The sequence below is a fragment of the Eumetopias jubatus genome, unplaced genomic scaffold, assembly GCF_037043125.1.
Source record: "Eumetopias jubatus isolate StellerSeaLion01/CBP00866 unplaced genomic scaffold, mEumJub1_p1.0 scaffold_8, whole genome shotgun sequence".
In the NCBI taxonomy this organism is placed as follows: Eukaryota; Metazoa; Chordata; class Mammalia; order Carnivora; family Otariidae; genus Eumetopias; species Eumetopias jubatus.
Genome location: NW_028274814.1, coordinates 100,121,978 through 100,135,221, shown reverse-complemented (window position 1 = coordinate 100,135,221; position 13,244 = coordinate 100,121,978). Strand labels below are relative to the sequence as shown.

Here is a 13,244-nt window from a genome sequence, read left to right as displayed (position 1 = left end):
CCTAGACTGTATCATGCTACAATTTTCACCCTGCAACTTTGTTTTATCTTTCTCTGGGTTAGACTTGGATATTATCAACACTTTTCAAGGGTCCTGCCAGCTTTATCCCCCTTTTGGAGTGGCTATCCCCCTTTGGGCCAATACATATGCCATTGTGTTTGCTTAGTACTCCTTTTACATTTCACTTATCCACTGGCTCTGTTATCTCTTACTCCCATGGGAATGTGGTAGGGAACTAAATAATACCAGAAGGTGATATATCTGAAATTCTACAATGACAGCCAGCGCTTCTTAGCGTTCGTGATTTCTAATTCCTGTAACTATTCTGGAAGAAATGCTTGTCAGTGGAGTTTTTCTGGGGCAGGAATAAAGGGCTTATCTAAAACTCTTAAGAAGAAAGAAAAGTTAAATTTTGTCTTCTCAAATTATTTTAGAACCAGGACTGATCTTCAGCAGGGAAACCAGGTACAGGCTTCCTGGTATTGAAGGCCGCTGCCCTTTCTGAGCAATTACATCTGCTTTGATTGCTCAGTGCTGCTATACCAGCTAAACGTTTTAAAATATCACCTCTGGGGGCGCCTGGGTGGCTCAGTCGGTTAAGCATCTTCCTTCAGCTCAGGTCATGATCCCGGGGGTCCTGGGATTGAGCCTTGCGTAGTGCTTCCTGCTGAGCAGGGAGTCTGCTTCTCCCTCTCCCTCTTCCCCTCCCCCACCACTCCTACGCATGCTCTCTCTCCCTCTTTCTCTCTCAAATAAAAAAATAAAATCTTTTTTTTTGTTTAAAGCTACATATCTTTGCATCCTGTCTTTTTTTTTTTAATAGACTATTTTTTAGAACAGTTTTAGGTTCATAGCAAGTTTGAATGGAAGGTACAGATATTTCCCTGTTCAGTGGGAACCTGCTTCTCCCTCTCACCCCGCTGCTCCTCCTGCTTGTATTCTATCAAATAAATTTTAAAAAATAAATAAATAAATATCACCTCTGTTTAGCACATAGATCATAATCTGTTTCTTAGGCATAAATGTTAAGATAAATGATAAACCTATTAATGTTAATAAAGAAAATTAATAATTATTTTGATTTTTCTGACAGATAACATACTTTTTATTTTTATATCTAGGAGCAAGACATAATACCTGAAAACTTGCCAGCACCAACGAGCAAATATAAACTAAAATATCAGCAATATAAAACTGAAATGAAAGAGGGATATAAACAGTGTAGTCAGACAAATGCAGAAAAGACAAAATCAAAGATCACACAACAGTGTCCAAGAAACAAGGTAGATGACAAGGTAATGTATGAGACTTTTAAAGTTTTCATGGAATTTAAAAAAATTACATGTACTATAGAAATCATTTTGTCTGGTATGTTTTGCTCTTAGTCATAGTAAGTATAGTAGCTAGCATTTATTTCTGTGTGCTAGGGACTATTTTAAGTATTCTGCTTGCGTTAACTAGTTTATTCTTAACAACTCTAAAAGTTTATTATTATCATTTTCAAATGTGAAAACTCTAGCCATATGACCTAGTCATCTTTTCTGTGTAAGGAGTTTTCCATTTGACTTCAGATTGAAAATAAGGCAGTATTAAAAAGCTGTTTTTGATGTAGCTATCTTGAACTCTGTTTGCTTCACAGTCTAAATTTTAAAGTTGAAAAGTCATTTCAGATGTTGCAGTGACCCTATTTTATTCGCAAACTGTCATCACTCCATGATTGTCTTCTGGCTCTTGTTGGGAGATATTTTTTAACATCATGAATTTCTAAATTTATACTTTTATTTAATGTTAATTAGGTGTAAATTCATCATTCAAGAATATACAAGCAAGCTAACCATAATCAGTTTAATGGTTTTCATAAGCATAAAGGAAAGGTCAACCTTGAATTGTGGAAAGAAAGATTTGGAAACATAGTTTATGATGCTCCTGGCCATGAAGGAGAGAATACTTAAATATAATTCTTAATTCAGTGAATTCTTTATAAGAATAATGTATTTTCAGGGAAGTTTGCTGGTTGTATTTTTTAACATTTTTTAAAGGTAAAAAGAATTGATTATAAGTAGGCATAGCATATCAGCTATTTTATCTAATCCATGTAGGAACTGTCTTGAACTGACTATATCACATGGTGTTCAGTGGAAAGAGTAACAAAATTAATGGATTATTTGGTCTCTTTTATGCTAAGACAGATTTCCAGATCCAAACAGATGCACACAAGTATAATAATCTGATGTCTGTAATAGTAGGCAGGATAATTTCATAGCCCTTTAGCACCTGGCCATATAGTTGTAGGATCTATAATGTGATATTTAGGTCACTATAATAATGTTGGGAAAATAGAATGAAGATTTCTATAAGCTCATGCTTTATTTGCTGCAGCAAAGTGGTTTAAAGTATTTTTTTTTTAAAGAGAGAGCACACATGTGCGTGTGCGCACACACGCACACACATGCGGGGGCTGGGGGGCGGGGGGGGGTTTGGGCAGAGATAGAGGCAGAGGGAAAATCCGAAGTAGGCTCCACATTCAGTGCAGAGCAAGATGAGAGGCTTGATCTCACAACCCTGAGATCATGACTGGGCTAGAAATCAAGAGCTGGATGCTTAACTGACTGAGTCACCCTGGTGCCCCTAAAATTTTTTTAAAGTAAAACTGGTTTCCTTGAACGTAGGTTCAAATGAAGGCATTTGTTTATTTTTGATTAAGGGAGGAACAAATATTGCTTGTGAAGCTTCCCATATGATTGGTAAATACTTGTATAGTATGAATGAAGTGTTTTATAGAAGCCAGCATATTCATGTTTTCTTCTGGAAAAAATTCTGTTTTGCTCTGATTTTTAAAATCTACATATAAATGTATATGATTATTATTTCATATGCTCTTGATAGTCTTACAAAAAGGCTCTGGTTTCTCTACATAATAATTTTATACCTAATGGGTTCAAGCAACTTTTTTGATGTCTTTTTAGATATATACCATTATGAAAATCAAAACGACTGTATAAATGGGCTATTAGTAAATCCTATTATAATTACATTAATTAATACTGGAATAGTAATCTCTGGAAGTAGAATTGCTTCCTGATATCAGAAATGTAAGCCCCTCCATAAAGCAGGGAACAACATGTAAATTGATTCTTTTTACTAATTAAAAAGCTAAAGTTGGACATATTTAGGATCTAGGACAATAACTAAAGCCATAACCACCATAATCAATCAAACAGTAAAATAAAAGTTCCCCTCGCTTGTCTAATGGCAAATTTCCTTTGTTGAGTTTTTCTTCCATTTAGTATAAAAAGCTGATGAATCTCTTGTTGTCAAATTGTTACCTAAGTCATAAACTTATATTTTAAATACTGAAACATCTTTAAATAAAGCATGAAAGTCATGAAACTTCAGTTTTATAGAAAATACTAAGTCAGTGAATAAAACAGACAAATATTTTTGCCCTTACAGAGTATATATCATAAAGGAAGGACCTAGCAAGAAAAAAAATGAATCAATCAATCAATCAATCAACCCATCTAGTATGACAGTTGGTGATAAATGCTATGGATGGAAGGGCACTGGGAAGAGCAGGGCTCAAGTTGGGACTGCAATTTGTACAGGATCACCAGGAAAGATCTTTCCCATAAGGTAGCATTTCAGCACACATCTGAAAAGGGTGATGCATAAGCCACTCAGGATAAACTCTTAAGTGTCATGAAGTGGGAGAGGGCATGGAGTGTTTAAGAAATATCAAGGAAAACATTGTGGTCAGTGGAGGAAGAGCAAGGAAGAGAAGGGGAAGGTGTTAAGGGGGGGAGGCCTGGGAGGCAGATCTGTGAAGCCTTGTGGACTACGTAAGGACCTTGCCTTTTACTTGAGGCAGAAAGTTACTTTGCTTTGTTGAGGATGGGTTTTACTGAGAATAGGACCAAGTTGGAAGCAGAAAGTTGTTTGAGGAGGCTGTCACAATAATCCATATGAGAGATGAGGATGATGGCTTGGACCCAGGCAGCAGATTTGGATAAGAAGTGGTCGTGATGAGAAGCCAGATTCTGGATAGATTTTGAATATTTGAGAATATTTGCTGAGAATATTTGCTGCTGAATTGGTTGTAGGCTTAGGAGAAAGGGATGATGGAGGAGGACTGTAAGGTTTTTGGCCTGAGCAATTGGAAGGGTGGGGAAGACCACCAGGAAGTCTGGTTTGGGGAGGTTAAATTTGACATACCGAATGGAAATGTCACTGTTTCCCTTTTGTAAAAGGATAAAAAACAACCTGAAACAAAATAAAAATCTTTTGAAAGCTTCTTCCAACCTGAACATAGTGCAGACCTTTGCTTATACTTAAACATATCTGTTAATTTAATCTGCTTAATTTACCTTATTTAATGCTAAACATCTTTTTGGTACCTGTTAAAATAAATAACTATGCAGGAAAAAATATATTAGGAGGTAAAAAAAATTATAAAGTATCCTCATAAATTGATTTCCCAATAGTTAAAACTTTTTTTTTAAAGGTTTTATTTATTTATTTGACAGAGAGAGCAAGAGAGCATAAGCAGGGTGAGCAGGAAAGGGAGAAGCAGCTCCCCACTGAGCAGGGAGCCGACGCGGGACTCGATCCCAGGACCCTGGGATCATGACCCCAGCCAAAGGCAAACGCTTAACCGACCGAGCCACCGAGGCGCCCCTTAATAGTTAATACTTATACAAGATGCATTATTCATTTGTGAATAAGTATTTATCAAGTGCTCACTGTGTGTGGTCCTGTTCTGGCATCAGGGATATTGAAATAAAAATGACAGACAAGGTTCCCTCCCTCATGGAACTTATAGCAGGAGAGGCAGACAACATTCATAAACAAACGTATAATAAGATTTCATGTAGCAATCAAAGGTCACGAAGACAGAATAGAGTATGAATATGGAATGTGACCTTTTAAGAAAGGTCTAAAGTAAGAACAAACCCTGGAGGAAAAACTCTTGTAATCTATTAAGTTTTTGGCAGTTGCTATCCTACTGGGACATTTTTGTTGCTGTTGTTGTTAAAAGAATATAAGTACACCTTATATTCAGAGAAAAATTTAGCATTTATCTTTAGGATCCCAGAGGATCCTTTATCTCAAAGGGTATATCCCATCTCTTAGTACTTTGGAATTTCATTTTACAGAGGAATGAACATGCCCATTTTTATTAACTTTACAAAGACGCACGTGGGCAATAATAATTATAATAGTTGCTGCTTTTTATCTGATGCTTATTGTATGTCAGATACTTTTATAAGTGTTGGACACTTCATCTTTGTGTGTGTGTGTGTGTGTGTGTGTGTGTGTGAAGTAGTTACTATTATTAATTCCCCTTTTAATTCCCATTACCATGGGTAAATTGAGGCACAGAGAGGTCATCTAGTTAGAAGGTGGAAGAACTGCATTCAAATAAGGCAATCTGATTATCAGAGCCTGTAACGCTATACACAAATAACTATTGTTATGTGTTATGTATTGTTATGTATACATAGTTGTACATAAATAACTATAGATGTGTTCAGAGGTTATTTAACACATTATTTTGTTAAAAACAAATACGCTAAGTAGGTGAACTAAGTATAAACTCTCAAGAATTCATTTATTGCTTTCCCTTACAGTGTATAAAAGTTGAAGAAGCCATTGTGGATGGTCTTACCACTCTGGATAGGAAAGCCCTCTTACAGCAGGGTTATGCAGACATCCCTTACAATGCACAAAGGAGTATGAGAAAATCTGATGCTGTAAGTTACCATGATCTTTACTTACTTCTTAAGCCATTAAGATAATTTGCCCTCCCAAGATGTTGCAGACTTAAAATTGAATAAATAATTACAACAATTGAATTTGTTCAGCAGTGAATGTTCACTAATGTGTAAATTGAATCCTCATTTTTACAAATGGTTGAGGTTTGGTATATTTACTGTGGAGAAATAGTCTTGAATCTTTGAAGGTTTGTCAAAATTTAGTTTATACTATTGAAAATGTTAATTGGCTGCTATTCTTGTCAGTGGGATTATTTAGCATCAGCCCTATTCCCAAAGTAACCTAGTTATTTTTCGAAAGTGATAAGCTAATAAGACTAGAGAAATTCCAGCAAGTTAAGGAAAAGGGCAAGAATAAAGTATTTTTTTTTTTTTTTAGGAAAAGGGAAGCGAAACTTCTCAATATTAACTTTAAATTGTGTCTTTTACAAAATCAGTTAGATTGTTGGATGAGTATCGCTTAGGCCAGATCTGGTACAAATAGATAATTACATTTCTATAGTGTCCTGGGGTAATCAGACCAAGCTGCTTCAAGTTGGAGTCCACTGGTCACCCCAGACCCCCCCAGGTGATTAAGATCTTAGACATATTTGTAATGGATTGATGAAATACCAATGTGTGGTGGTTCAAAAGTTGGGAAAACTCTGGTTTAGATAGCCTAAATAATAATAAAGCGTTATGGTTTTAGATGGTTATATTATTATTATCACTGAGAGGAAAGTCACTAAATATTTTATTTGGATTACAGTCACCCAGAATTAATATGTTCTCAGTTGACAGCAATGTGTAATCAGTGTCTGGATCATGGACTGATTTTCTGTGGATGTCTCAAGTTGCCAATTTGTTGTAGTTCTTGTACTAAAATAACAAACATTATTTTCTATGCCTATTATTATTTAGACATTTATGTTTAATAGAATAAGGAATATTACCAGGATTATCCTAAAATTTAAAAAGCTACTTTATAAGGCAAAATAGTCTTCCAAATAAGGCTGATTTTGATATGTTCCTGAAGTTGTACTTGAAATGGATGTTACTGATACTTAAGGCCCATTGGGTATTGTTCTTGGTGTCATCCAAAGCCATCTGGGTGTTAGTGGATTTCTTTTACTTAAGATCACTTTAATGCACTAAATTAAGCATCAAGTATTTTACTTTATTGTGGTAGCACATATTTATCTGTTTTTTTCCCAAGGACATGTTTGCGTGAGTAAATTTTGAATGCATTTGAAATTAGTACTGACTTTATGTTTAAAATGTAGGTGGAAACTTTTTAATTTAATTTTTAACTACTTAATTGAACACCAGAAGCAGTGAACCTGTGGTTTTTATATCCATCTCTTTTAGTTTGCTTGTCATTTTTCAACATTATTAGATCCTTTGCATCTGTGTGACTTCTGCTTCTGCTTCTGCTTTATGTTTACACAGACCTCAAAATCAATGTGCCTGAGGGCGGTTCTGACCTTTCCTACAGTAAGCCACCATAAATGCCAACACTCAAGGTGGGCTTTCTGCATGGGCTCTATTCATTAATCTCCCCTTTTCTGCTCGCTTCTGGGCTTTGCACCTATGTTCTGGCTGACCTTTTCTGCATATATTTCATATTTTACTCAGTGTTCACCTTCATCACCCTTAGACATAAAACACACTTTGCAGTGACTGTAAGTTACCATACGTTTTCTAACTTTTTAATTGCTGTTTTAAATTTATTATTAAACAAAAATCATTATAAAGTGTCATGAGCTTAGAGAACATCAGATGCAGTTATATGTTAAATGACGTGAACTATATTTATATGGGGCATATTTGGATGTGTAAACTGTATCTTAATTTCTACCAAACCCCCCAAAAGCCAAATTCAGTTATACACTAACATTTAAATAATTGCACCCAAATTTCCAGGTTTTTTAGGAGTTTCTATGATATGCCTTTAGTCATTCTTACTTGGATTTTGTGTCCATTTTGAATAGAGTGCTCTCCCTAAGGTTACAAAGCCTCTACCATAAGCTACATTATTGTACTTGATTTCATTTACTGGCATGATCAATGGAGATGACAGGAATGTACAGTGTACAAGCTTTATTTTGACCCCTTAATTTTTTAACCTTTTTCATTTACTCTTCAAAAGAAACATTTTAGTAAATATAGTTACATTATAATCTAATTGGAATTGGACGATTACTAATCTTTCAGTTTAATATAACCTAAAATGTAGTAAAAGTATTTTCAAATGAGTTGAAAAGCAAAAAACAGTGTGAAGATAATTTAATCAAACCAGTAATTGAGAAAAGTTGATCAAGTATTAATGGATATTATGCATAGAAAATATTATCCTTTTAATGACAGGAAGCTTTATGAAAGATTTTTATTTTTAGATTTTTGATAAAGGGTTGAAGGATTCGAATTCAATTTTAGCTTCATCTACTACGAATAGTTTTAGAACAAACTCCTTGTGTCAATGTTGGTATTCTTCTTGGAGCAGGTTAAAATGCTTTTTACAAGGCATCTGTCAAGGAGAGGGATATCATAGTCTCCTCCTCCTTTATTCTGACTCCATGAAATTCAGAGGCAGAACATAGAAATCTCTGATGATCTCTACCGAAATTAAAGTGCATTATTTTTTAGGAAATAAATGGTATTTTCAGATTAAATTATTGGAATTTGTTTTTATAGTAATGATGGATATAGTAATCTCTATTTAAGAAGAAAGTTGGAAATTTAGCATATATTTTAGGGTTCTCATGTTAACTCTAGTGTTGTTATGTTTTATTGATAATGAAATTTTAAAAATTTTCTCTTCTTAGGAAATTGTGGCTGCAGAGAGGAAGAAACAGACTGTTGCAGAGCAAGTGATGGTAGACCACTTATCTAGGTGAGAGTAAGTAGTAATGAACGACAGAAATCCAGTCAGAAAGTTTTCGTTAAATTTTTTTTTATCCTTAGTCAATCACCAAGTGGTGACTCACCTGACTCTGAGGTTCCCACACGTTCCCCGTTCACTGCACTCACGGTGTTGGAGTGATGGTTTTTTACAGCATTCCTAGGCCAGTAGAAATACCCAACAGTTCTCTTTGTTAAGTATTTTTCTCTAAATAAGTTAAGTATTTACTTCATGACAACTTAATGGCCATTTCAAAGAAATAATACACATAAATTAAAAGAAAAAATATTTGTATTTCACTCTTAAATAGCCACAGTTATTTTATGTGCCTTCTGGTGCATGGCACAATCTCTCAAACCTTAGGATTGTTGAGGATGCTGTCATCTTCACTTTCAATTCCACATGGCACTTGCTATTTATCACAGCAACTGTAGAAAATCCAGCTTTGCAAAGGTTTGACCTCACTGAAAGAATGATATCTTGTTGAAACTGTGAATGACCTTGAGCTGATAGTTCATGTAGTCTCCAACAAATATCAAGTATCACCGCATTTCCCTCAAAAATTAAAAATATCCCACATAGTCCCTGTGAGTTCCCTGTGGCACTCTGGAGTGACATGGTGCACAGTTTGGGAACTGTGGGATTGTTAAAAATTTAAAACTTAATCTGAAGTTTCATAACTCTTAGAAAACTGTAAAGTGTAAGTACCTGCTGTGCTAAAAATTGCATGATAATATGTAAATATTGTAGGATTTCAGAAAAGGCTGAAATAGTCTAGGAAGTCTTCAAGGAAGAAGTAAGACTTATGGTTAGCTTTGAAAAAAATTATTTCGGTGGCAGAAAGATACTCTACATGCATATTTTTCAGTAACTGTCTTGAAATAATTAATTATACTTATAGTCTTCAATGTTCCTCTTTCTGTTATCTTTTGAACTCACTTCGTTGATGTTTTCACCCGCACCGTGCCACCTCAGCATGTCCTCATAAGATAATTTGTGGCGTCCGTGTTGCCCAACTAATGGTGATTTCTCAGTTCTCATTTACTTGACCCATCAGCAGCATCTGTCTGCACTGAAAAGTTTCTCCTCTTTGAAATACTTTTCTCTTTCCCATTTAGCTTCCTACACACAACACCTAGCTGGTTTTCCTCCTTCCCTCTGCTCCTTCTCAGTCTCTTCCTCTGGTTCCTTTTCATCATCCCTGTCCTTATACATGGGAGTACACTGGGCTCCATTCTTAAGACTTTTTCTAAGACTCCATTCTTGACTTCCTAACTGATCTCATCCAGCATCATGCCTTTAAAAAGCATTCATACACTAATGTTTCCCTGATCTAAGGTTCCAACGTAACGTTTGCCAGTCTGGGTTCCTCGAAGTTCATTTCGCTCCATCCCCCATGACCAAATCCTCTTTAATTTTCCTCCAAGGCAGCTCCATTCTTTAGGTTATTTAGACCTAAAATGTTTCTGATGCTTTTGGTGCCTCTCTTTTTCTCAAATCCTCTATTCAGTTTGTCAGCAATCACTCTCAGTTCTACCATCAAAATAAATTTACTCCTTCTGCTGCCATCATCCCTGTTCACAATATCATCTTCTTTCTCCTGGATCATTTCAGTCTCTTTCTAACTAGACTCATTGTGTTTGCATTTGCCCCTTGTTGGTCTATTCTTAACCCAGCAGTCAGAGTACGTCTATTAAAAAGTAAGCCAGATCAAACCCTCCCGTAATTTCCCATCACGGTCAGAGTAAAATCTATGTATTGGTTATATATTACCACAAAACCAGTATCTTAAAACTACAGTGATTAATTAGAACTTGTGTATCTTCCAATCAGCTGTCCAGGCTAGGCTTGGCCAAGTGGCTCTTGCTTTTTACTTACTTTGGCCAGTTATATATGAACAAAAGCAGTGGTCTCAGTTCTGAGTTTAGGCCTTAAGAAGCCTTATGTGTTTCCACTTGCCTTTTTGCGCTTTTGCCATCCTGGTGAAAAGAACACAGCTTGGCTAACCCACTGAGCTCAATAAGAACATGACTCTGCAAATGCAGCTGGGCCACTTAGCCAAGATAATGCCAGATGAGCAGATCCCCAGCCAGCCCACACTTACATGAGTTAGTTTAATTGAGATCAGCAGAGCCATCCAGCTATATATAATTGGCCAGAGCAAGTCAAATGGCTAGGCTCAAAGCTAAAGGGTGAGAAATTAGTACAGTACACCTATAATGAGGCCATGGCAAGGATGTGGATCAGGAGTGCTAAAAAATTATGGTCTGTAATATAGTTTACCCAAGCCCTACATCATCTGTCCACCATTTGAACTTGGACTGCTTTTCCTACTTCTCTCTCTCTTGTCTATTCTGCTGCAGACATTCAGCTTCCTTCCTGTTGTGAAACATACCAGGTTCACTCCTGTGTTAGGTGTTTTTCATTTATTTTCCCCACTGCTTGGAATGATTTTCCCTTAGAAATCCATACGGTTTCCTACTTACTTTGTTTCACGTCTTTATTCAGAAGTCACCAGCAGTGTCTCTTTGTTTAAAGAATAATAAGGGAGAGACATGGAGCCGAGTTGTCTCAAAAATTTCAATTTATATTTAGATAACACTTATGGAAAAAGAGATTGATAGGAATATTCACTTTTTTATGGCCAGAATTTTTAATTATTAAATTTACTCATTCAGTATCTGGAAAATGTATAATTCTGACAGTAGTGTAAATTTGTATTTGTAGATGAGCTTTTCTAGCTGCTTATAAATATGTGAATGCTAGAGTAGTGCATTATCATATTGAGTTGCCAGACTTTGTATTTTCCCATATAGGGCTGTAATCAGTGATCCAGAACAAAACCTAACTGCTGAGAGACAAGAAAGTGCTCGTATCTTTCCAGATTCAAAGATAGCACCTCATCGATTTAGGAAAAGAACACTACATGAAACTAAGTAAGAAAATTATACTTATATCAAATGAAGATATAGTATTTTATAAATGAATTTAAAAAAATGTACTTTTGTGTCTAACTGAAAAGATTTTTTTGGCTCAGTTTTGCTTTTTTCTATATGAAGGAGAGTGGAGTTTTTGGAGTTCGGATCCCACTTGTGCCACTTTAAGATATAGGGGTAAACTTTGCCCTCCAGGTTTTTTATTAATAATTTAGGAATAAGAGTTATAACCTGGGAGATAATGTATATGAAAATACAGAATATAGCAACTGAGACATTTATATATACTGAATCTCATAATATTTTCAAAATTATTATTGCTTACAAGTTATTATTAATATTTTTATTATTTTGCCTTTCACTTTGTAGCTTATAAAATCTTTGGACTTTCACAGTTTTGGGGTGCAGTCCACTTAAATTTCTCAACTACTTCACTGGCACTTGACAGCTAGCCTCAACATTAAGAGACAAAGAAAATCCATCAGTTCCTGCAGCAGTTCTTTCATATTTTCAGACTGCTATAAATGCCAAAAAGTTCTTAGAACTGTTAATTTTTTGGTCTCATTCTTATTTTCTGGAAGACTCTATTTCCATACCTTTAAATATTCAAAGGTATCATGTATCAACTTCCTATGGGTGCTGTAACAAATTACTACAAACAATACTTTAAACAACACAAATTTATTCTCTTACAGTTCTGCAGGTCAGAAGCCTAAAATCAAGGTGTTGGCAGGGATGCATTTCTTATAGAGGCTTCAGGGGAGAATCCATTTCCCTGCCTCTTTCAGCTTTTAGAGGCATCCTTTATTCCTTGGCTCCGGCCTTCCTCCACGTTCAAAGCCAGCAACGGCTGTGTTTTATCACTCTGACCCTGGGATCGTGACCTGAGCCGAAGCCAGACGCTTAACCGACTGAGCCACCCAGGCACCCCTCTGATACTCTTCTTCTGTAGTCAACATATCCCTCTGCTTTCTTCTCATAAAGACACGTGCAATTGCATTGAATCCAGCTGTATAATTCCAGATAATCTCCTCATCTCAAGGTCTTGAATCACATATGCAAAGTCCCTTTTATTGTATCATGTAATTGTAACATATTTACATGTTCTGAGGTGTAGGGTATGAACAACTCTGGAGGGTCATCCTTTAGCTAACACATCTAAACTTCTCTTTTTTAAAGTAAGCTTTTATTGAAATAAAGTATATGTCCACAAAGTGTACACATTTTAAGTGTACAGCATAGGAATTTCCACAAACTGAACAATGCTCATGTACCAAGTTCCTAGATCAAGAAATAGAGCATTCTTAGTACCTCAGCAACTTGCCTGTGCTGCCTCCCAGTTACTGCCCACTTCCTTTGCCACACCAGCTTAACCTCTCGTCCTGATAGCATGGATGGTAACTGCCTTGTTATAAACCTACTGAAATCACAAAGTTTGGACTCTAGATATCTGGCTTCTTTTACTCAACATGTTTGTGAGTTTATCCGTGTTGTTATTTGTCGTTGTCTTTTATTCTCATTTCCATACAGTATTTCATGGTATTTAAATATACCACAGTTTATTCATGGATGTTGATGGACATTTGGCCTTTTAAGAATGGTGCTTCCATGAACTTTGGTGCATGTTTTTTGGTGAACGTATGTACTCCTTTCTGC

General features: G+C 35.8%; 1 protein-coding gene across 4 annotated transcripts in view; it reads left to right on the top strand.

The window, feature by feature from the left end:
- CAPS2 (calcyphosine 2) overlaps positions 1-13,244 on the top strand; it is a 44,511-nt gene that overhangs the window by 10,001 nt on the left and 21,266 nt on the right. For 2 of the 4 annotated variants that reach the window (XM_028091346.2, XM_028091342.2), the window contains 4 exons: positions 1,122-1,295; positions 5,628-5,750; positions 8,576-8,643; positions 11,469-11,588. In XM_028091346.2, the coding sequence (XP_027947147.1) occupies positions 1,122-1,295; positions 5,628-5,750; positions 8,576-8,643; positions 11,469-11,588 (485 nt within the window). Of the gene's footprint in view, positions 1-1,121; positions 1,296-5,627; positions 5,751-7,199; positions 7,274-8,575; positions 8,644-11,468; positions 11,589-13,244 lie in introns of those variants that run through there. The other 2 variants (XM_028091347.2, XM_028091345.2) reach the window with 2 other exon arrangements.